Source organism: Phyllobates terribilis, unplaced genomic scaffold, assembly GCF_046119375.1.
Source record: "Phyllobates terribilis strain yellow unplaced genomic scaffold, ASM4611937v1 Scaffold_1__5_contigs__length_1240528914, whole genome shotgun sequence".
NCBI classification, from domain to species: domain Eukaryota; kingdom Metazoa; phylum Chordata; class Amphibia; order Anura; family Dendrobatidae; genus Phyllobates; species Phyllobates terribilis.
In genome coordinates this window covers 974,859,614-974,882,395 of record NW_027362761.1, presented here as the reverse complement: position 1 = coordinate 974,882,395, position 22,782 = coordinate 974,859,614, and the positions used below count along the sequence as shown (strand labels likewise).

At 46.7% G+C, this 22,782-nt stretch overlaps 1 protein-coding gene across 2 annotated transcripts in view; it reads right to left on the bottom strand.

Moving 5' to 3' along the window:
- Positions 1-22,782, bottom strand: part of LOC141156629 (uncharacterized) — a 225,604-nt gene that overhangs the window by 173,178 nt on the left and 29,644 nt on the right. For both annotated transcript variants that reach the window (XM_073642828.1, XM_073642822.1), the window contains exon 2: positions 14,508-14,718. In XM_073642828.1, coding sequence (XP_073498929.1) covers positions 14,508-14,642 — 135 coding nt within the window. In that variant the 5' untranslated portion in view covers positions 14,643-14,718. The remainder of the gene's footprint in view (positions 1-14,507; positions 14,719-22,782) is intronic.

Sequence of the window (22,782 nt, the reverse complement as noted above, 5' to 3'; positions counted from 1 at the left end):
CAATGATATACTAAAAATCAAGACCTGTTTTCAAAATGTAAGTTGCTTTAAGTCCACCATACACATAAGACTAAAGTTAGCCCAAACCTGCCAATATCAGTGGCATTGGCCAACAGTCTAATGTGTATGGGGCCTCCAGACTCACCCCCAACAAAATTATTTAAATGACTTATCCTTTTATTCTCCCTAGAGAGAAATCTGACAGCGGCTCTCTTATAGGGAGTACAGGAGCGCTCAGTCGAGCCGAATATTCTTGTTTAGGGGAGAAGTCGGGAGAGATAGCAGTCAGCTGAACAATCGTTCTTTCCACAGCTATCTAACGTGTTTTGGGCTATTTAAGCACAAACACCTTTACTTTTACACGGTGCTAAAGAGATATTTCTGGATTGTGATGTTGGACAAAAAAATATTGCAGCATAATAACATATTCAACAGAAGTAAAAGAAGTAATTGCCATGTCACAAAAAAAATCAAACATGTGAATAATGTTAATTAATAGTGACTTCTATTCCATGTATCCCAGTTCTTCAACCTTAATCCCTGAATATTTGTGCACTCCATGTCACACAATGGCCATTATTATACACCTCAGACACTGGTCATTATATTATACTCGGGGCACTGGACAAGAAAAGAACCTGTGTTTTGTGTGGTCACTTATGGGATGAGCTAGGAATGAATTACAGGACAACTTGCAAATGGTTCCTCTCATTATTTCTCCTTGCCCGCGCACTATGAGGGAAGCACCTAATTCTGTGCCTATCAGTACTATAATTACCTGTCATCAATTAGCCATATTTGTTACATACCCCTCCCCTATCCCATAGCTGCTCCTCTGTATCTCGTCCGTGTGTAAGCCACGTAGGCAAGGCAACTTGTACATAATGAAGATGCCAGTGGCCTGGATCAGGGGCGTACATAGAAATCATGGGGCCCCATAGCAGGAGCTCTAATTGGACCCCCCCACACACACAAAAAAATAAATAAATATTTGTCTCTGTCACAGAAGAGCAGATATCATAGTTTTCCAGCCTTTACATAGTAATTTTCCTCCTGCTGAAGTCCTAGATTCCTCTTTCATTGCCCCATAAAGTATGATGCCAACAAAAGTGCCCCCCAAGCACAGTATGATACCCCCATGGTGCATTCCTCCACATTAGCCTCCACATGCACAGTATAATGACCCTATTGTACTCCACTTCAACTCCCAAAGCAAAATATGGTGACCCTAACACAGTATAATCCCCCAACTGTGCCCCCTACAAAGCCCTCCATACAGTATAATGGGCCTACATACAGTATAATGGCCCCCACACAGCCCTCCAAACAGTATAATGGATCCCACACAAACCTTCACACTGTATAATTACTTTCATACAGTATAATGCCCCCCCACATAGCCCTCAAAATATTATAATGGCCCCATATAGCCTTCCATATAGTATAATACACCACCGATAATCCTCCATATAGTATAATGCGCCCCCATAATCCTCCATATAGTATAATGCGCCCCCCATAATTCTCCATATAGTATAATGAACTTCCCATGGTCCTCCATAGAATATAATGCACTCCCCATAGTCCTCCATGCAGTATATTAAACACCCCATAGGGTAAAATGCAGCCCCCATATAGTATAATGTACCCCACAGTCCTGCAGTATTATGGGCACCACGCACTCACTGATTTTAAAATACCGTAGATTTTAAATAAGCCTACCCGAGTATAAGCCGAGGTCCCTAATTTTACCATAAAAAACTGGGAAAACGTATTGACTTGAGTATAAGCCTAGAGTGGGAAAAGAAGCAGCTACTGGTAAATTTCCCCATCCTGGTATGTGTGGCCCCCTCAATCCCCTAATCCTGGTATGTGTGGCCCCCTCAACTCCCAATCCTAGTATGTGTGGCCCCCTCAATCCCCCAATCCTGGTATGTGTGACCCCCTCAATCCCCCAATCCTGGTATGTGTGGCCCCATCAATCCCCCAATCCTGGTATGTGTGGCCCCATCAATTCCCCAATCCTGGTATGTGTGGCCCCTCATCCCCCAATCCTGCTATGAATGGCCCCCTCATCCCCCAATCCTGGTACGTGTGGCCCTCTCAATCCCCCAATCCTGGTATGTGTGGCCCCCTCAGTCCCCCCAATCCTGGTATGTGTGGCCCCCTCAATCCCCCAATCCTGGTATGCATGGCCTCCTCATCCCCCGATCCTGGTATGTGTGGCCTCCTCAATCCCCCAATCCTGGTATGTGTGGCCTCCTCAATCCCCCAATCTTGGTATGTGTGGCTCCCTCAATCCCCCATTTCTGGTATGTGTGGCCTCCTCAATCCCCCAATACTGGTATGTGTGGCCCCCTCAGTCCCCCAATCCTGGTATGTGTGGCCCCCTTATCACCCAATCTTGGTATGGGTGGCCCCCTTATCCCCCAATCTTGGTAAGTGTGGCCCCCTCATCCCCCTATCCTGGTATATGTGGCCTCCTCAATCCCCCAACCCTGGTATGTGTGGCCTCCTCAATCCCCCAATCACTGCACACATAAAACAATAAACACTTATACTCACCTTCCTTCCTCACCTCTGCTCCAGCGCTGCAGTGTCCTGTCTGCCAGTAGCTCATGTAGGCATCTGAGCAGCGCGCGCTCTCAGACGCCGAGGTGAGCAGCTTCTGCTGATGGATAATGCATATTCACGCTTCTCCACACCGGGACTATGGGCGTGGAGAAGAGTGAATATGCATTCTCTTTAGTAGCACTGACAGCAGGAGCCGCGGTTCAGCGTTCCTCTGTGCCTGCTACTAAAGAAAATGAATATTCCCTCTTCTCGCCATGGGAGTGGAGAAGAGGGAATATTCATGTCCCTTTAGCAGCGGGCACACATGGTAGCTGCAGCAGCGGCTACTGCGTGTGCACCGCTCCTCCACAACTGCAACCTCCTACTCACCTATCCTCCTCGTTCCCACGCTGCTTGGGGCCCTCCCGGCTCATGGGCCCCCCTCAGGTCATGGGCCCCATAGCAGTGGCGTGGCCTGCCCCATTTGTGGTACACCACTGGCCTGGACGACCAGTTAATAACCAGTTGTGATGAATTGTTTAAACAGGTAAAGGCCTCCTGAACCTTGCTTTGGTTGTTATACCTGGACGCTGGCATATTCTTCAGCCTGTCTGTATTGTGACCTGTATCTCATCTGCCATTTGCCTTGGTCCTTGGAATTGTGGACATCTATTACTCTGTCTTGACCTATGACTTCTGACTCTCCCTTATCATTGTCTAGATTTGTTGTCTCTCACTGACCTCATGGCGCTGAACCACGGCTGCCATGGGACTACCCTTATGTGCTTCATCACTGATATATTTCTCTGCCAATTGTTTATATTTTTCAGGGCCACAACCTATGTATACGATCACTTATGACCAAACATCCTTATGTAGTAGTGGTGAAGGAAGTAGCTTCTTTCTGGTACTAAAATAGTTAAAAAGCATGTTTCCAAGAGTTAGACCTCTATGGGCTCAGTTAGGTCCAGTTAAGGGGTTAGCTCTGATAATCCAGCCCAGGAGAGGGAAAGGGAACCCAGTGCTATGGTTGAGCACAGCATGTGAACAAATGCTTTGTTCCTGATATGTTTCCTTGTGGGCTGTAGTATTGGTAACCAGCCACAAGATGCCACTGCCCCAAATGCAGATGACAGGTTAAGTCTGCCAGTAGGATTGAGGGCATTTAAGACAGTGAGAGAGTTAATTGTGTGTGAGGACAGCCCATAGAGGGTGGGCCTGTTAGGAAAATCTCTGGTTAGTTTCCAGAAGCAGAAAGTGAGTGTTCAGTGAGAGATAGTACTTGGGACAGTACAGGCAGCCTCGAGATAGTGGCTGCTAGGGCAGACCTAAGCCCCATACCCCAGACAGTAGGATCATCAAAGTAAATATTCCCTCCACAAGAGTCCCCTTAGCCGGCTGGAGAAACACAAGAGAGCTATTGAGGACCCGGGGGCACATTCTGTCTGCAGGCTGCAGAAGAAGCTAGGACTCAAGTCTAGGACATGGGGAGAACTAGGATCCAGATATACTGTCATTGGTGAGGAAGATTCTCTAGGGCTAGAGAACAGAGCAATAGAGATGCTTCACTTAAAGAGGGAACCAGGGCTGAAGTTGTATCAAGTACCTGTGGGAAAGATGACAACCCGTTGGGCCTTATCCATTATATCTACCTGCAAATACTGTACATATTCCTCTTCCCCAAGTAAAGTCCCAGTTATGGTTATGAAACTCGTGTCCTCTGAATTTATTGCTGACCTGGTTCCAGAAGAGAAATGCCTGGAGACAGATGCGACCGACTGGTCTGAAGTAAGTGGAAAGCACCATATACACTGCAGCACACCAGAGGGAGGACACACCTTGTTTGTAGGGTTCCAGAGCGAGCAGGGGCCACAGCTCACCCACGACTACCTCGCTGGGGCACCTTACACTTACATAGGGTCCCTTGAGAGGAATGGATGGATCCCATAGATTCTATACCTCACGTTAGTCAGCATCGGCAACAGCCTAACAATATAAGGCATAATCCATCAGCTTTACATCTGAATTCATGCTTATTTGCTGCCACCTCACATAATACAAGTGACCTGCTCTTTGACCCTTTGTGTTTTTGCAGGTCACTAATTACATACGGAATTAACAAGGGCACACAACCTGCTTCTCTGGTTTGCATTCAAATAAGTATTGGTATAAGTAGCCAAGGCCATATAACAATGAGTCTGCAGCAAGAGATGCCTGCAACTTGAAGGTTGTCATATTCATAGTCATTGAAGAATATCTCTATACAGCACCTTGAATACTAACTTTATTCAGTATTGTCAAGCTCACTGTTTTACTTGTTGATTGTCTTTCCCGTGGTTACGTGGATGGAAAAATAGCCACCATCATGATCAAAGTGGATCTGATCATTTATTTCTACTTACTTTAGAAATTACAATGTCTGATTTTATCCTTTAAAACTTTTTCTTTTCCTTAAAAGTTTTCTTTCCAGTAGCTCCTTATTAATGTTCTAAAAATGAAATACATTTTACTGAAGCAGAAATTTTGGCGACAATCAATTCATTAGCAAAATGTAAATCTCCCGGCCCAGACAGCCTACAGAATGAATATTACCTAAACTTTAAAAACTCTCTTGCTCCCTTCCTTACTAAACTTATCAACTCCTCCACTACATGCCAAGACGCCTTCCCAGCAGAAATGCAGGAGGCAATAATCACGGTGATATCCAAAAACAAGGGTGACACCGAGAATGTCAGCAACTACCGCCCTATCTCACTTCTAAATACAGACCTAAAAATCATCGCCAAAACTATTACCTCAAGACTTCAAAAAATCTCCCCTAGGCTTCTTCAAAAAGATCAAGTGGGATTTATCCCTGGAAGGGGAACGTCTGATGCTACTGGACATGCAATTAATCTGCTATCCTATATTGAAAAAACTAAAACTCCCGCCCTGGTGGGGCTTCCTCTTTCAAACTCTAAAAAAAATTGGATTTGAGAGAAACATCTTAAATGCTATCACATCCCTCTATTCTTGCCCCTCAGCAAAAATTCTGACCAACAATGTTCTGTCAGATGGAACTGCACTTACCAATGGAACGAGGCAAGGTTGTCCCCTTTCTCCCACCCTTTTCGATCTCTATATAGAACCTCTGGCTGAGAAAATTCAAGCAAATCCCCTAATAAGTGGTATCCAGATACATCAGAGACAATACAAAATTTCATTGTTCGCAGATGATATTCTTATAACTCTTTCAAACCCACTTAACTCAATTAGAAATCTACTGGACACAATTAAACACTTCTCCAAAATTTCATATTACAAAATTAATTTGACTAAAACCCAAGTCCTCCACCTAAACCTTGATCCACAATTCTTGGAAACTCTTAAAATGGAGTTTGAACTGTCCTGGGAAAATAATAATATCAGCTATCTTGGAATAAAACTCACCAAACCATTAACATCAATCATAGACACAAATTTAAATGATATTTACAAAACCATACAGATCGACATTATGCATATAGCTAAACTAGAAGTCTCCTGGCTTGGCAAAATTAATGCCTACAAAATGAGCCTTTTACCAAAACTCCTATACATCTTTAGATCTATCCCTTTATTAATCCCGAAGAAGTGGCTACAAAAATTTCATACACAGCTGGTCACCTTTACCTGGGCTAAAAAGAAACCTAGGGTAGCTAGGTCTGTCCTAGAAAAGAACAAAAAAAGAGGTGGACTCGCCTTGCCCAACTTAACTGCCTACTACCATGCCACCTTAGTCAAACTTAGCCAGAATTGGTGGGCAGAAAAAAAAAAGCCGACCTGGATAGCCCTAGAAGAACCTTTGAAACCCAGTGGCAGACTTAGCCTAATCACCCTCTCCTACTTATGCGACAAAACTAAGAGACTTCCAGAAGAAATCACAGTTAAATCTGCAATTCTTTCTTGGAGATTACTACTAAAACTATCTCACAAAAGCTACCGCATGGTTTCTCCAACCTGGATAGTTGTAGATATTCTTGAACTGTTATCCTCAAGAATCAAACTAGATTCATGGAAGAAGTTAGGCATTCAATTTATCTCAGATATAATGGATGACAAAAAACAACTCATACCTTTTCAATCTCTTAGAGACAAATTCAAGCTCAACATTCTAGAAGAAAAGACATGGAAGAAGATTCAAAACATCCTCAACTCTCACAACCTAAACTTTTTTCTCCCTCAAAATCTAGCTCAGATGTTCAAACAGGGGCGGAACTACCGACCGTGCAGCCGGTTCATTGAACGGGGGCCCCGAGGGAGAGGGGGCCCCTCCAGCCTCCAGCAGGGCCGCCATCAGGGCATGACTGCCCTGACTCCAGTATGGGGCCCGGCCGGTAGGGGCCCCCTCGGAGCCCCCCCTCTTGTGCGTCTCTCTCCTCATGGGGCCCCTGGCCCCATGCTAAGCGCCGGGTCCTGGACATCTCAGCGCTGCGCTGCTCTGCTGCGGCAGCGCCTTTATGATTCCCCTGACTTCCGGTCATGTGACCGCGCCGTCACATGACCGGAAGTCAGGAGAACCTGGTGTCAGTGATTTGGACGAGCGCCAGGATTCTGCAGGGATCGCATGGGGGTAAGTATAACAAGTTTTATTTTTTTTTTTAAATACAATTAACTAGGAGTGGGGGGAAATGGGAGATGCACATGGGGGAGAAGGGGAATGGGAGATGCACATGGGGGGGGGGAGATGCACATATGGGGGGGGAATGGGAGATGCACATGGGGGGGGAATGGGGGATGCACATGGGGGGGAATGGGAGATGCATATGGGGGGGAATGGGGGATGCACATGGGGGGGGATGGGAGATGCACATGGGGGGGGAATGGGAGATGCACATGGGGGGGATGGGAGATGCACATGGGGGGGATGGGAGATGCATATGGGGGGGATGGGAGATGCACATGGCGGGGATGGGAGATGCACATGGGGGAGGGATGGGAGATGCACATGGGGGGAATGGGAGATGCACATGGGGGGGAATGGGAGATGCACATGCGGGGGGGAATGGGAGATGCACATGCGGGGGGGAATGTGAGATGCACATGGGGGGGGAATGGGAGATGCACATGGGGGGGAGTGGGAGATGCACATGGGGGGATGGGAGATGCACATGGGGGGTAGGGGGATGAGAGAGGTGCACATGGGGGGGGGAATGGGAGATGCACATGGGGGGGAGGGGGATGAGAGAGGTGCACATGTGGGGGAGGGGGATGAGAGAGGTGCACATGTGGGGGAGGGGGATGAGAGAGGTGCACATGGGGGGGATGAGAGAGGTGCACATGGGGGGGTGGTGAGAGCTGCACATGTGGGGGGATGAGAGATGCACATGGGGTGGGATGAGAGAGGGGCACATGTGGGGGAGGGGGATGAGAGATGTGCACATGGGGGGGATGAGAGCTGCACATGGGGGAATTGGGAGAAAATGAGCTGCACATGGGGGAATTGGGAGTAGGGGGATAATGAGCTGCACATAATGAATGTGGGGTGGGGGAGAGTAAATGATGATGGGGTGGGGAGAGCACGGACATGATATAATGAATTGGGGCAGGGGGTGCATGTAAATAATGAATGCGGGGAGCAGGAAGTATAGAGTAGGGGGCGTTGCGGATGCAGGAGTGTAACTGGTAACAAATTGGTGGAAAGAGTAGAGGTTGGGGAATGTGCTCTAGATAACTGTGTTATTTTATGCAGAGACGAGTCCTGGCTGGAAGACGTGATGGCGGTCTGTGCTGGATGAAGGAGAAAAGCGTAGCTGAAGGACTTCACCTAGAGACGTCACCAGTGAGTCAGTGTATTACATGTACACTTACACTATATACTATGTACCGGGCTCCTGTGTATTATGTCACTGGTGATCACTGTATTACCTGTACACTGACACTATATACAGAGCTCCTGTGTATAATGTCACTGGTGATCACTGTATTACCTGTACACTGACACTATATAGTACCGGGCTCCTGTGTATTATGTCACTGGTGATCACTGTATTACCTGTACACTGACACTATATACAGAGCTCCTGTGTATAATGTCACTGGTGATCACTGTATTACCTGTACACTGACACTATATACAGAGCTCCTGTGTATAATGTCACTGGTGATCACTAAATTACCTGGACACTTAAATTATACATACCATGTATAGAGCTCCCATGTATAATGACACTTATGGTAATATTAGTAATGTGGTGGTAATATTAGTAATGTGGTGGTAATATGTGGTCTGGTCATGGTGTGGCAGTTTTTCTTCCTTCTGTGTGGTATTATTCGGTCACTATGTTGTGGTAATATGTGGTCTGGTCATGGTGTGGCGGTATTCCCTGTATGTGGTATTATTGGTCATTTAAAAAAAAAAATGTATATGACACATTCCCTTAAAGAAAACGAAATAAAAATATATCTAAAAAGAGTATTGGATATTTTAAGAAAATTTTAATAGGTTAGAGTAGGGCCCGGCCAGAAGAGTCTACCTTATCGTGGTGGCGGCTTTAAAAATCTTTTGGCCAAAACAAAAGCTGCTGGCTATGTATGTGGCGCTGTCACATGGCCGAACGTCAGGAGAACCTGGTGGCAGCGACGTGGACGAGCGCCAGGATTCTGCAGGGATCGCATGGGGGTAAGTATAACAAGTTTTATTTTTTTTAAATACAATTAATTAACTAGGAGTGGGGGGAACCAGAGATGCACGGGGGGGATGAGATGCACGGGGGGATGAGATGCACGGGGGGGATGAGATGCACGGGGGGGATGAGAGATGCACATGGGGGGGATGAGAGATGCACATGGGGGGGATGAGAGATGCACATGGGGGGGATGAGAGATGCACATGGGGGGGATGAGAGATGCACATGGGGGGGGATGAGAGATGCACATGGGGGGGTTATGTTTACATAACTTTGTTGCCTTATGAAGGGCAGGGGGGGGCCCCAAAAATTTCTTGCACAGGGGCCCACTACAGTCTGTGTCCGCCCCGGTGTTCAAATACCCACAAACTCCCCTTTTCTGGAAAACTGGTCACATATTTATATCAGAACTTCAACCAAGACACTCACTTTCCACATACAACAAATATAGAAGCATGGAAAAAAGAATTAAGCATAGAAATTACAACCGATCTTCTGCACAAAGCCTTCGAATCTATCTATACTGACATTCCCTGCTCATCCCTTATAGAAACCCACTACAAGATCTACACACGCTGGTATTTTACTCCGCTAAAACTTCATAAAATTCAGAACACTAACTCCCCCCTTTGCTGGAGGAATTGTAATGCTACTGGCAGTCTGACTCACATCTTTTGGAGCTGTAAAGCTCTCAAATCATACTGGTCTGGAATTGAATCCTTAATTAACAACATCACAGGTTTAAACATACATCTTTCACCAGAACTGGTGCTCCTCCATTTGGGCCTTGAAACCCTCCCATGCAGATACAGACCTATCATCACTCATATACTCCTTACAGCAAAAAGCAATATTGCCGCCCTTTGGAAAGACCCCAACTGTGGAAAAAACTATAGAAAAATTAGCATGCCACAACACGTATGAATATACATACGCCCTTAGAAACAATCTTTTAAAAAAATACTTCAGAAAATGGGAGGATTGGAACTCTATTATGATTCCAAAATATTCACCGTAGAGACCTTAGCGTTGTTAAAGACTATATTAGTCTTCTCAATCTAACTCGACTCATCATCCTCATTCATCTAATTGTATCTAACTTACAGGATAGTCATAGCGGGCATATCGTGTCTTAATATCACCATCCGATTTTCCCTTCCCCCTTGTTTTCCTGAAACATTTCTGTGTACTTCCAAATATGTATATAGTTATCTTTGTATACCTTGGCAACTTATGTTATGAACGAATCAACCAAGTTACCCGTCTATAAGATATAGCTTACGTATCTAAAGCTATGAATCGTGTCACCAACCGAATAATTTCAGGTTTACGACGGTATTCACCTTGTTCACTTGTGTACCTCAATTTCACTATATATGTACTGTTTGTATGAAATCTATATATTATTTTTTTTTCATTCCACTTGAAAATTTAATAAAAAATATTTGAATATAAAAATGAAATACAATGTCGGACTGATGTTCCCTGGGTCCTCCAGAAGATGATCCTGATGGCATACCATCAATCTATACAGCAAGATTCAGCCAATGTGCATGTTTACTTCTAATTAAATTCTGAATGAAGCTACTATAAATTTGGACACCAGTCAGGACTAGTGTTGAGCGAGTATGTTCTGTTAACCCTTTCGCCGAGTATGCTCGGGCCGAGCTCCGAGTATTTATAGCTGCTCGGTGATATGGTTGAATCGTTCCCGTGTGCATGATTTGCAACTGTTTGAAAGCTTTTTTACATGTGAGGAATGTCTATTTCTTACACATTCCTCATATGTAATAAAGCTGTCAAACAGTTGCAAATCATGCACACGGGAACGATTCAACCATATCACCGAGCAGCTATAAATACTCGGAGCTCGACCCGAGCATACTCGGACAGAACATACTCGCTCAACCCTAGTCAGGACACAAAAAGGAAGGGGGGGCAACCGGGGCATTTGCCCTGGATACTGGATGTCAGGTGGTGCCAAGTCATTTTGCCTAGGCCAAGTTATTTACAGCACATTGTACCCAGGTGAAAGAAAGTTGTGCTGCAGCTCTGACTGTGGTCATATCATCATTAGCCTCTAGTAACAATTGTCTGTAGATAACTCCACCTAAAACCGATTTGGATCCTATCTGTTGGACCTTTAAGCCCATTAACTGGCCATACACACTAGATAGTTGCGCTATAGCTCGGCCAAAAGCTAACATCCATTTCTGCCAACTCCCCAATACACAGGAACGTTCGGTTCAGACAAGCGTCTCTGACTTCTATATGATAAAGCTGCACCCAGAATTATCTCCCCACTTAACAAAAGAAAGTGGTTAGAAATCAATCACCGATCCTTATTTCCAGTGAGGAGATAAGTCACTGCCAATTGTAGCAGCAGCTCTCTCTTAGGCTACGTTCACATGTCCAGTATTCATGAGTTAGAACGGATCCATCAGCAATCCGTTAACAAAAAAGTTGTCCAAACCCAACTTTTTGTCCACTTAAAAAAATATGATTTCAACAGGATCTGTTTTTTTAACATCGATGCCTAAGGAAAACAGATCCGTTAAATAGCTATCAGTTTTTCTTTCATTTCAAACTGATCCAGTAAGCAAAAAACTAATCCTTTTCAAATGAAAGAAAAATGGATGGCTATTTAACGGATCCATTTTCCATGGATTTCAATGTTAAAAAAACGGATCCAATTGAAATCAGTTTCTTTTTAGCTGGACAAAAACGTGTCTGCCGGATTGTTGCTGGATCTGTCGAAAGAGTTTGCTCACATCTGCATATAAAATCACATTGCACTCGCAACAATGTTGTTCAATTAAGAATCGGGTTGAGAAAAAAATCGCAGCGTGCTGCGTATGGCCACATAAAACGGCATCAATGCAAGTCAATGGGTGCAAGAAAAAAAACAAATTTTTACGCACCCGTCTCATAGGAAACCTGACATTTCATCAGCCGAGTACAGTAAATTCACACAGTGTGCCGTCAGAATAGAATAGATAGATAGAATATATAGATAGATAGATAGAATATATAGATAGATGTCATTGAGATATATAATTAGTGCAGTGCATGTGTAGCTTACAGTACATGCATTTAGCTAATAAATAAAAGAAAAAAATGGCGTGGGGTCCCCCTTATTTTTATTAACTAGCTGAGGGAAAGCAGAGAGCTGAGAGCTGGTCTTAATAGCCTGGGAAGGGGCAATAAATATGGAGCTTTCCAGGCTGTTAAGATCAGCTCACAGCTTAGTCTTTACTGGTATTAAAAAATGACTTGGGTTTCCCCCATTTTCTTTCACACTGATCGGTGACATCAGTAAGGTTACCACAGTTCATAGCCGATGAACTCCGGCTATTACCTTACTGATTTCATTGCTTGTTACTGCTGGTATGATGAGCAGTCAAATTACTCATGTCACCACTCAAAAATACATCCAGATTTAGCAGAGTTGGAGTTCGTTGTGGGACGTGGCATGGATTTACTGCTGACCCTTTGGAATATTTGATTTGTTAAATAAATGGGTAAAACAGGGTTAGGGAGTGCTTTCTACAAATAGAGGACTTTTCTCTGTGTGTGTATTTTGCTTTAAACTTACAGAGTTAGTAATGGGGATGTCTTATAGACGCCTCTCCATTACTAACCCCTGGGCTTGATGTCTGCTGACATTACAAAGCTGACATCAACCCCAAAACCATTACCTTGCTTGCCAACGCACCAGAGCAAGCGTGAAGAGCCGAGGCTAAACGCCAGAATTGGAGCATCTACTCGATGTGCCATTTCTGGGGCCGCTGAGATCTGGTTTATATTAGTCTGGGAGGGGCCAATATCCATGGCCCCTTCCCATCCTATTAAGATCAACTCACAGCTGTCAGCTTAGCCTTTGCTGGTTATTAAAAATAGGGGGGACCCCATGTCATTTTTTTGGGAGGGTCACCCCTTTTTAATAACCAGTAAAGGCTAAGTAGACAGCTGTGAGCTGACATTAATAGCCTGGGAAGCTCCATGTTTGTTGCCTCCTTCCCAGACTATTAGGACCAGCTTTCAGCTGTCTGCTTTTCCTTGGCTGGTTAATAAAAATAAGGGGGACCCCATGCCATTTTTTTCTTTTATTTATTAGCTAAATACAAGTACAGAAAACTACACACACAAAGCACTGATTGTATATCTCACTGACATATTTCTTTCTATCTATCAATCCTTCTAAGTATCTATCTCATATTTATCTATCAATCTATCTGTATATAAGATTGTTTTAGTTAGAAAACTAGCTTGAAATGACATAGAGAATTACTGTATGTAAAAGATGATGCATACGGATTGCATACGCATGTCATTCGGATGATAGGTGAGGAAAAAACGCACACTCGCATAAGCACTCGCATGGCATATGGATGCAAGGTAAGAAAAAAATGCATGACACTAGCCTGACAGTCTCCAACTTTTCTGGCTGAGAATCTCAGCTACTTTATATACGCAGATGGGAACGTAACCAAACTCATGATTACTGGACATGTGAAGTATATTGTGGAGTGAGGATAGATAGCCATCAGCTGAACATCAGCTGAACGACAGCTATTTAACATAATCTGTCAGGGAACAGTGGGGAGACCTCCATACACATATTCCACAGTTCTTTACAGATATTATCAACACTCTCCCCTTTGGGGCTCACAAACTAAATTCCCGATCAGTATGTCTTTTGAGTGTGGGAAGAAATCAGAGGAACCCGGAGCAAACCCACGCAAACACGAGGAGAACATACAAATTCCTTGCAGATGTTGTCCTTGGTTACAACATTGTGATTTCTAGCTTTTACTGCGCCAAAATCTGATTCCAGTATTCTGATTGGCAAGTATGGCCACGATCACAAACATTGAGTCTGCACTGAAATTTCCATTTAGATAAAGGAAAATTGTACCCATAATATTTACAGCTATTAAGTCCCAAATAGCAAAAGTGAATGAAGATCAAGGCACTCACCACATCATGGGATAATCCTCTTAGGGCCCATAGAAGTGTTAGTAGACACAAAATAGCCACAACCTGTTGTTGTTTGCCTGTACTCTCCCCACCTGACTTGTATTGCTTGCTAAGAAACAACAAAGATTTTCCCACGACATGGTGAGTGCCGTCAACTTCACTTGCATTTGGGACTGTGTATGCATTACACCTGTGTACATCATTGTGCATTTATGGCAGGAAGATGGTTTCTTTTTTGACTTTTTCAAAACAGCTATTAGCCACAAGAAAGGAAAATAACATTTTTACAATGTGAAAATGATATGACATTGAAGATTAGATATATACCTGGATCAGTTTAGCTGATGAAGTAAAGAATCTTGGAATCCCAATGACAGTATTTTCTTTAAAGAAATTTATCTTTGCTTCATATTTCTTCCTGTGTGGTTCACTAGCCGTCCGACTCCTCTGAAGGTTATCCATGATCTATGAACTCTATTGTCTACAAGCTGTAGTTAAGGTTGTGTCTCTATGTAGTTTTAGGCAATTTCCCATAAGTCTGTAGAGTAAAAACAAACATTCTTTTTTGTGTGCCATATTCATATAAAATGTGAATATAAATGGGGATGACTAAAGTGTCTCATGCAATACTGGATGGACATATGTCTTTTTTTTCAACCATGTTGAAGGGGTTGTCCAGCCTTAGGCTACAAAGTATGCAGTTGTAACACGGGTACTTTAGATGCAGTGACACAGAAACACAGAGCAGCCAATACAGGGTTAATAAATGGGAGGTTTATGATAACAGGTTAAATCTCCACGCAGGGGAAAATATGGGGAAAAACAAGGGAAATAGCAGGTAGAAGTCTATAACTGACAGCTCACAGTTTAACTAGATGTAGCAGAGTCAAACCGGTTATAAACGACAGTTTTGACACTTAGCTGACTCTTATCCTCCAAAAGGCAGTTGCCAGCTGTTGCCGGTGTGGCTTTCTTCAGGCTTCCCCGCCCAAACAATGTGTGACGCCCAGCTGCGCTTGGTAGAGATCCTGGAAGAGTGCATTGATGGATTCCTCCACAAGAGGCCCCCATAAACAGTCACACATCTCCACCTTCCACCTCAGACCAGCAGAGGGAGCCCGTTAGGGATATAAGTAGGGAAAGTGGAGTCAGGCAGTTCAGTTCCTCTGAAGAGTTCCTGCAGTAGAGAAGCCTGAGAGAGGTCAGTCTGCAGTGGAGCTCAGTCTAGTTTAGAGAACTTAGCTAATAGTTCAGCAGTGGAGCACGAGGCTCCTGCTAGCTAGATTCAGGGAGCTCAGTTAGAGCTTTAGGTGTGCCGGCGCCATAAGATCGGTGAAGCGCGGCAAGCTGCCGTTAGTGTGTATAGCCTAGTGAGGGCCCGAGTAAGCCGAAGGCGAGTGGAGAGTTAGTACATAGGGGGCAGAGGAGCTTAACCGGCTCACCCCAAAGAAGTTACCGGACACCGGGTCCGAGCTTACCGGGATCTCTATGACCCAGTAAGGCATAACCGGGATCCCTGGAGAACTACAAGTCCCAGGATCGCTAAAGTGCTGATACGTAACAGAGCCGGGAAACACATAGGCCCCGCAAGCGGAGGAGCGTGTATTCCAAGAAAAGGCCCTACCACAAGGTCAGCCAGCGCAGGACAGAGACAAAGTTAGGCCTAGCTCCAGGCAGGTCAGAAACTTACTACGCAGAGGCAAGTAACAGGAGGCCCTACACCCGCTCATTGGGGAGGATCCTGATATGCACCCTTCACCCTACAGTGCTCTGGGACGTGCCTGAATTTCCATCAGTAAAAGGTACTGAAGGTACTATTGTGTCTGTGCCTGTTCTTGCTCTGACCCGGCTGGGTCTCACCTGTCCTGCATCCCCATCTCCGTACGCTGCCCTGAGGCCCAGCTCCACCTGTGGGGAGCTATACCATCGAGCTGCCTTATCATCGGCCTCAGTGGACTGCGCAGCGCTGGTGATTCTCACCAGAAGCAACAGGTGGCGTCATGAACTTTCATAAAACTGAGAAATCTATTAGCCCCTTTTTAAAGAAGTGACCCCAGGGTACGGGCCCGGGAGCCGACCACCGCGACATCCCCAAGGCCAGGCAAAGGCCCGGGTACCGAGTCATCCCCATCCCCTGGGCTAGTCATCTCTTCCTGGCATCACGAACAGGATCCACGTGCCCGCTGCAACGACGGAGTGTTATGCCCGTTGCCACCGGGTACTGTGCGCCTTTAATTAAAAACTGTGTGCTTTGACTGTGGTGAAGATTGCCGCCATTGTTGGGCCGCCGAGCGAGAAGAAGGGCGTAACCGCAGGAAACTGAGGGGCGTTTCTGCAAAAGAGCACGAAGCCCTGGACACGCCCCATGCCTCAACGTCAAACCAGGAAGCGCCAGGTCCTGTAGGGAGCGTCGCTGAACGCTCTGATGTAGGACGCAAGCGACGCAAGGTCCTGAAGACAACCGTCACCTGCGGAGCTGCGGCCTACTGGAAGAAAAGAAAGGTAGGCCATGGTTAGCTAGGGGGGCGCCAGAACGTCCGAAGAACAGCACAACGCCGGAATACCGGTTAACGGCCCTGATGTTCAACCCGCGCCCGACGCCGAGCAGGCCGAAGCGGCCGCTACTCCAGCAGCGCCTGTAACCCCTGCCATTCCTATAACTTTACCGTACATTCCTGGAGCAAAGTGGCTTCCCCAGTACAACGGCAAACCAGATACCCTGTCTGGATTCAAACGGAAGATATGCGGTATCTTAGACATGTACTCTATGACAGGCAAACAAAGAGCCGCTGCTGTATTGGGACAACTGACTGGTGCTGCGGAACGGGAAGTGGAAACATGGTCGGCCGCAGACCAGGAGTCAGTGTCCGCAATATTTCAAAAGCTACAGACTGTCTTTGAGGATCTTACTGAGGCGGACCTCCGGATGAGGTTCTACAACTGTTCTCAACAGCCGGAGGACAGTGTTCGGGACTATGCCTGGCGTCTAAAAGGGGCCCTGGGGGCTCTGAAACAGGTTAGTCCAACCAGCATTGAAAACGAAAACAAAATGCTGAAGGAACAGTTTGTCCGGGGACTGAGGTCTCCAGAGGAGAGCAGGACTGTGCGTTGGTGGTCCCTGGATCATCCAGATGCCACCTTTGACAATCTTAAGGACATGGCTATAAAAGGACCGCAGCCCCTGGAAACAAATGCCATCCAATGTTACCAGGGTGGGGCTACCCCAGTGCCTGCTACACCCACCTTTTCCCCAGTGGCTGCTGAAGCCAAGGTTCCAGCAACGTCCCCTAGAGAACTGGATAGTCTGCGCTCTGAAGTGCGTCAGTTGAGCAAAACCCTGACCACGGAGCCCGAGGAAGGAGGGAAAATCCTGTTAGTTGATAGCCCTGAGGATGTCCCCTGGATGCGAAGGAGGAGGAGGCCAACACCACCCTCTATGAGGACCAGTGACCAGCGCCGTCCACAAAAGGACCCTACCTGCTACCGCTGCCGTAAGACCGGACACACCGCCCAGAATTGTCCTTTAAACGAGAAAACCCTGGGGCCGAGGGCCGACACCCAGGAGTAAACTCCCCAGGCCCATCAGACTGGTACAACAGGTTCGTCGGAGGAAGACCTTTCCTGTCCATTGTGTTGGACGGGATCCCGACGCACGCTCTGCTGGACACAAGATCTCAGGTAACCATCATGCCTGACGTCCTCTACAAGAGGTTCTGGTCCATGGATGACCTACGTCCGCCAGCTCCAAATCTCTCTGTTTATGCCTCAAACGGACTCCCCCTTAACCTAATCGGGGTTAAGAATGTGACTGTAAAGGTGGGGAGAGTGGAGCTGAAGGACCAGGGGCTAATTGTAGTAGAGACTAATCCTGATGACACCAATCCGTATATGGTACTTGGCACTAACATTGTTGGTAACTGTTTGGGAGCAGTTGTGTTCTTGCTCCAACAGATAGCTGACACTGCCAGACCAAGACAGAGGAGGGCAATGCAGAAGGAGATCCGAGTCCTGATGTACCAACAGCAAGTAAGGTTAACAGAAGGTGAAATCAGTAATGTGCGGGTAACGGACCCCATACCCATTGTCATCCCCCCAATGAGTGAAATGCTCATCTGGTGTAGAGCTGCTATAGGTCTTAGAGGACAGAGCTACCAGGCGGTAGTAGAACCCCTTTGCTCCGAGCATAGACCCACGCTCTTAACCGCCAGGGGAGTGGTAGATGTACGCAATGGGAGGGTGCCCGTCCGTCTTCTCAACTGTGGGGAAGATGAGGTCAGATTGCCCCGTTATGCCACTGTTTCCAAATTACATGCTGTAAATAACAACTGCATTCACAAGGCGGAGTCCTTAACCTCACCAGATGAAGTGAAGGATAATGACCCTGCAACCCAGGTGGAGGATTGGTGTCAACAGCTCCATGTTGGGACAGACACCACTCCTGCCCATCAAAAACAGGGTGTACACCGGGTGGTTCAAGAATACTCGCAGGTGTTCAGTAAACATCCACTTGACTTCGGGAGGATTAAGGTGGTTCAACATCATATCCCCACAGGTGACCATCCACCCATCAAAGAACGTTACAGGCCTATACCACCAGCTCACTACCAGAAGGCTAAGGAAATGCTCCACGACATGAGAAAGGCGGGGGTAATAAGGGATAGTTGTAGTCCCTGGGAAGCTCCCCTAGTGCTAGTTAGGAAAAAGGACGGGAGCATGAGAATGTGTGTGGATTACCGACAAGTAAATCGAATTACACATAAAGATGCATACCCTTTACCACGCATAGAGCAGTCCCTAGGTGCCTTAAAGTCTGCAAATTACTTTTCCACCCTTGACCTCACTAGTGGGTATTGGCAAGTAGCTGTGGCTGAGGAGGATCGGGAAAAGACGGCCTTCACTACCCTGATGGGACTCTGCGAGTTCAACAGTATGCCGTTTGGACTCTGCAATGCCCCCGGAAAATTCCTGAGATTGATGGAGTGCTGCCTGAGACACCACAACTTCGAGACTGTGTTACTTTACCTGGACGATGTAATAGTGTACTCCAGAACGTACGAGAACCACTTGAAACACCTGGCAGAGGTATTTGAGTCACTGTCCCGGTACTGGATGAAGTTGAAGCCTTCAAAGTGCCACCTGCTCAAGAGAAAGGTACAGTACCTGGGGCACATTGTCAGTCCAGAGGGGGTAGCACCAGACCCGGAGAAGGTCACTGCCATCCAGAAGTGGCCAGAGCCGAAGAACCTCAAGGAGGTGCGTCAGTTCTTGGGACTAGTAGGATACTACCGGAGGTTTGTAAAAGACTACACCAAGAAAGCAGCTCCTCTGCAAGACCTCCTGGTAGGGCAGTCCCCCAAAGGCAAAAATCCCCCATTCCACTGGGGTAAGGAGCAAGCCGAGTCGTTTCAGGAGATGAAGGAGATCCTGACAGGTGATGAGATCCTAGCCTACCCTGACTACAGCCAACCGTTCCTGCTGTATACAGATGCCAGCAACGAAGGGCTGGGCGCAGTTCTAAGTCAGAAGCAGAATGGCCAAGAGAAAGTGATCGCATATGCAAGCAGGAAGCTCCGCCCAACGGAGAGGAACCAAGAGAACTTTAGCAGCTTTAAGTTGGAGATCCTGGCCTTGGTCTGGGCCATCACTGAAAGGTTCATGCACTATCTAGCCTCCAGTAAGTTCACTGCCTTCACTGATAACAACCCCTTGACCCATCTTGAAACAGCTAAGCTCGGGGCACTGGAACAACGATGGATGGCTCGGCTGTCAAACTACCAATTTACAATTAAATACCGGGCAGGCCGCAAAAACGCCAACGCCGATGCCCTGTCCAGGATGCCTCACCAGTCAGACACAGAAAAAGAAGTGGATGACCTGGAAGAGATTGAGCTACCTGCCTTTCACCGGAATGGGATGATCCACGAGCAACGAGCCTCCAGGAGGCAGCGTGGAAAGACGTTAAACCCCCTGCCTCACCACAGCTGGAAAGAGACCCAGGACAGTGACCCGGTTGTCAGCCGCATCAAGGAGCTGATAACCCAAGAAGGTGCCTCCCTGGAGAAGGAAGCGTCTCTCCAAGCAAAGCAGCTGTGGAACGAGAGAAGCCGGCTGTGTATCTACCGTGAGAAGCTGTGCTGAAGGTACGTCAATCCAAAAACCCATGAGATGGTATGGCAGATAGTGGTCCCCAAGACAGACATCCAAATGGTGTTGGAGGCCTACCACGATCAGGCGGGGCACTTTGGCTGGAAAAAGCTAGAGACCCTGCTGAAGTGTCGATTCTACTGGGTAGGAATGCGCAGCTCCATCGAGAGGTGGTGCCGGGATTGTGGACCCTGTGGCCTTAGAAGAAAAGACTACAGCAGCCAAAAGGCACCCCTGCAACCCATCAAGACGACTCGACCCCTGGAGATCATGGCCCTGGACCATGTCAAGTTGTCACCCAGCAAGTCAGGATATACCTATGCTCTGACCATGGTGGATCACTACTCACGTTTCCTGGTGGTCGCCCCCGTCAAAGACCTGACGGCAGAGACAGCAGCAAAGACGTTTCAACCGTATTTCTGTAGACCCCATGGTTATCCTGAGCAGGTGCTGACGGACCAAGGCCTGGCCTTTGAGGCTGAGTTGTTCAAGGAGTTCTGCCATCTCTACGGGTGTAAGAAGATAAGAGCTACACCGTACCACACACAAACCAATGGTCTCTGCGAAAAGATGAACAACATCATCATCGACCTGCTAAAGACCATACCACTTGAGGAGAGAAACCAGTGGCCAGACCTACTACCTGACCTAGTGGATCTGTATAATCATATACCAGTAAGTTCCACCAAGGCCAGGAAAGCTGCCCATGGACCTGGAGCTTGGTGTTGTTGAGCCTGAAGCTGATATGACCACTGAGGACTGGGACACGACCAGACAGGAGCAGTACAGGAGGGTACAAGCCTGTGTCGAGGACAGTCTCACTCGGGTGAGAGAAAATCAGGAGGCGCACTACAACAAAAACGCGCCCGCAGAACCCTTCACACCTGGTGAAACAGTATTAAAAAGGAAAAGACGAAACCACAAACTTGATGACCAGTGGGAAAAAGAACCCTACACTGTGTTACCGTCAAGGTTTGATAGCAAGAAGACCTGCATAATTAGTCGAGATGGAGGAAGAACGCCTGCTACAGTGTCCAGGGACCACCTAAAGTTGTGTCCAAACTTACTGAAACCCCAAGAAGAAGTGCCTCTCACTAAACCGGAGGAGCCTAAAGAAACAGTGATTCACACTGACTTAGGAGATTTCCCGGCAGATTGGCCTCAACTAGGAGGAGCAGTAGTTATCCCTGTAATTACCTTCTACCCACAGCAAGAAGAACCTATAAGTGCTGCAGAAGTGCCTGCTCAAGCAGAATCCCCGGAAGAAGGATCCCCGATTGGAACAGAGCAAGAGGGTCCAGCCAATGGTATGCTTGCTAGTCCAGTAGTGAGGTCAATGCAGTTATGGGGCCCCTCCACACCTAGTACTGACACATTGGGAAGTGGTGCACCTACTAGTACTTCACGCATACCGGTATTACGCAGATCAACACGTAGCACGCAAGGTAAAACCCCTGTCCGGTACACTCAGTAAATAGTCAAATTCCTGAGAATGTATATAGTTACCCCTGGGGTATTAAATTGTAATGTACTGTATTAATTGTGTATTTTCATGCATATGTGTATTATTTTGTGCTTTGCTTTATTATTGAACAGTTCAAGTGACATGGACACTTTATCTTATTAATTCTTTTATTGTTTACATAAGAACTCAGTGGCTGAGGACTATGTGCAGCCCAAAAACTGCTTTTTGTATATATTTGCACTCCCTGGAGTGCCCCTCTTAGGTGACCTCATAAGGAAAACCTGTCTGGAGTGGCTCTTTTGGAGGTCCAACTCGGGATCTTCATGCCCTGCAGCCACCCCAGGGCCTACGTTGAGGGTTTGGGACAGGTCCCTCAAACCACCAAGTACTCTACCCTGTGAGATGGACATCCTTCCTGGGAACCTCACCACAAGAGACTTGAACTCGGAGGACGCTTTGTATCTGTTTATGTTTTGTTATGCAACATTTAAGCTTGGTGCCTCCCATAAAGGGAAGATTGTTCATGTTTCCTATTGTTGTTTTAAAATGTACTTCAGCCCAGGAGTGCTGAGCTTTGCTAGGGGGTAATGTGACGCCCAGCTGCGCTTGGTATCACAGATCCTGGAAGAGTGCATTGATGGATTCCTCCACAAGAGGCCCCCATAAACAGTCACATATCTCCACCTTCCACCTCAGACCAGCAGAGGGAGCCCATTAGGGATATAAGTAGGGAAGGTGGAGCCAGGCAGTTCAGTTCCTCTGAAGAGTTCCAGCAGTAGAGAAGCCTGAGAGAGGTCAGTCTGCAGTGGAGCTCAGTCTAGTTTAGAGAACTTAGCTAATAGTTCAGCAGTGGAGCATGAGGCTCCTGCTAGCTAGATTCAGGGAGCTCAGTTAGAGCTTTAGGTGTGCCGGCGCCATAAGATCGGTGAAGCGCGGCAAGCTGCCATTAGTGTGTATAGCCTAGTGAGGGCCCGAGTAGACCGAAGGCGAGTG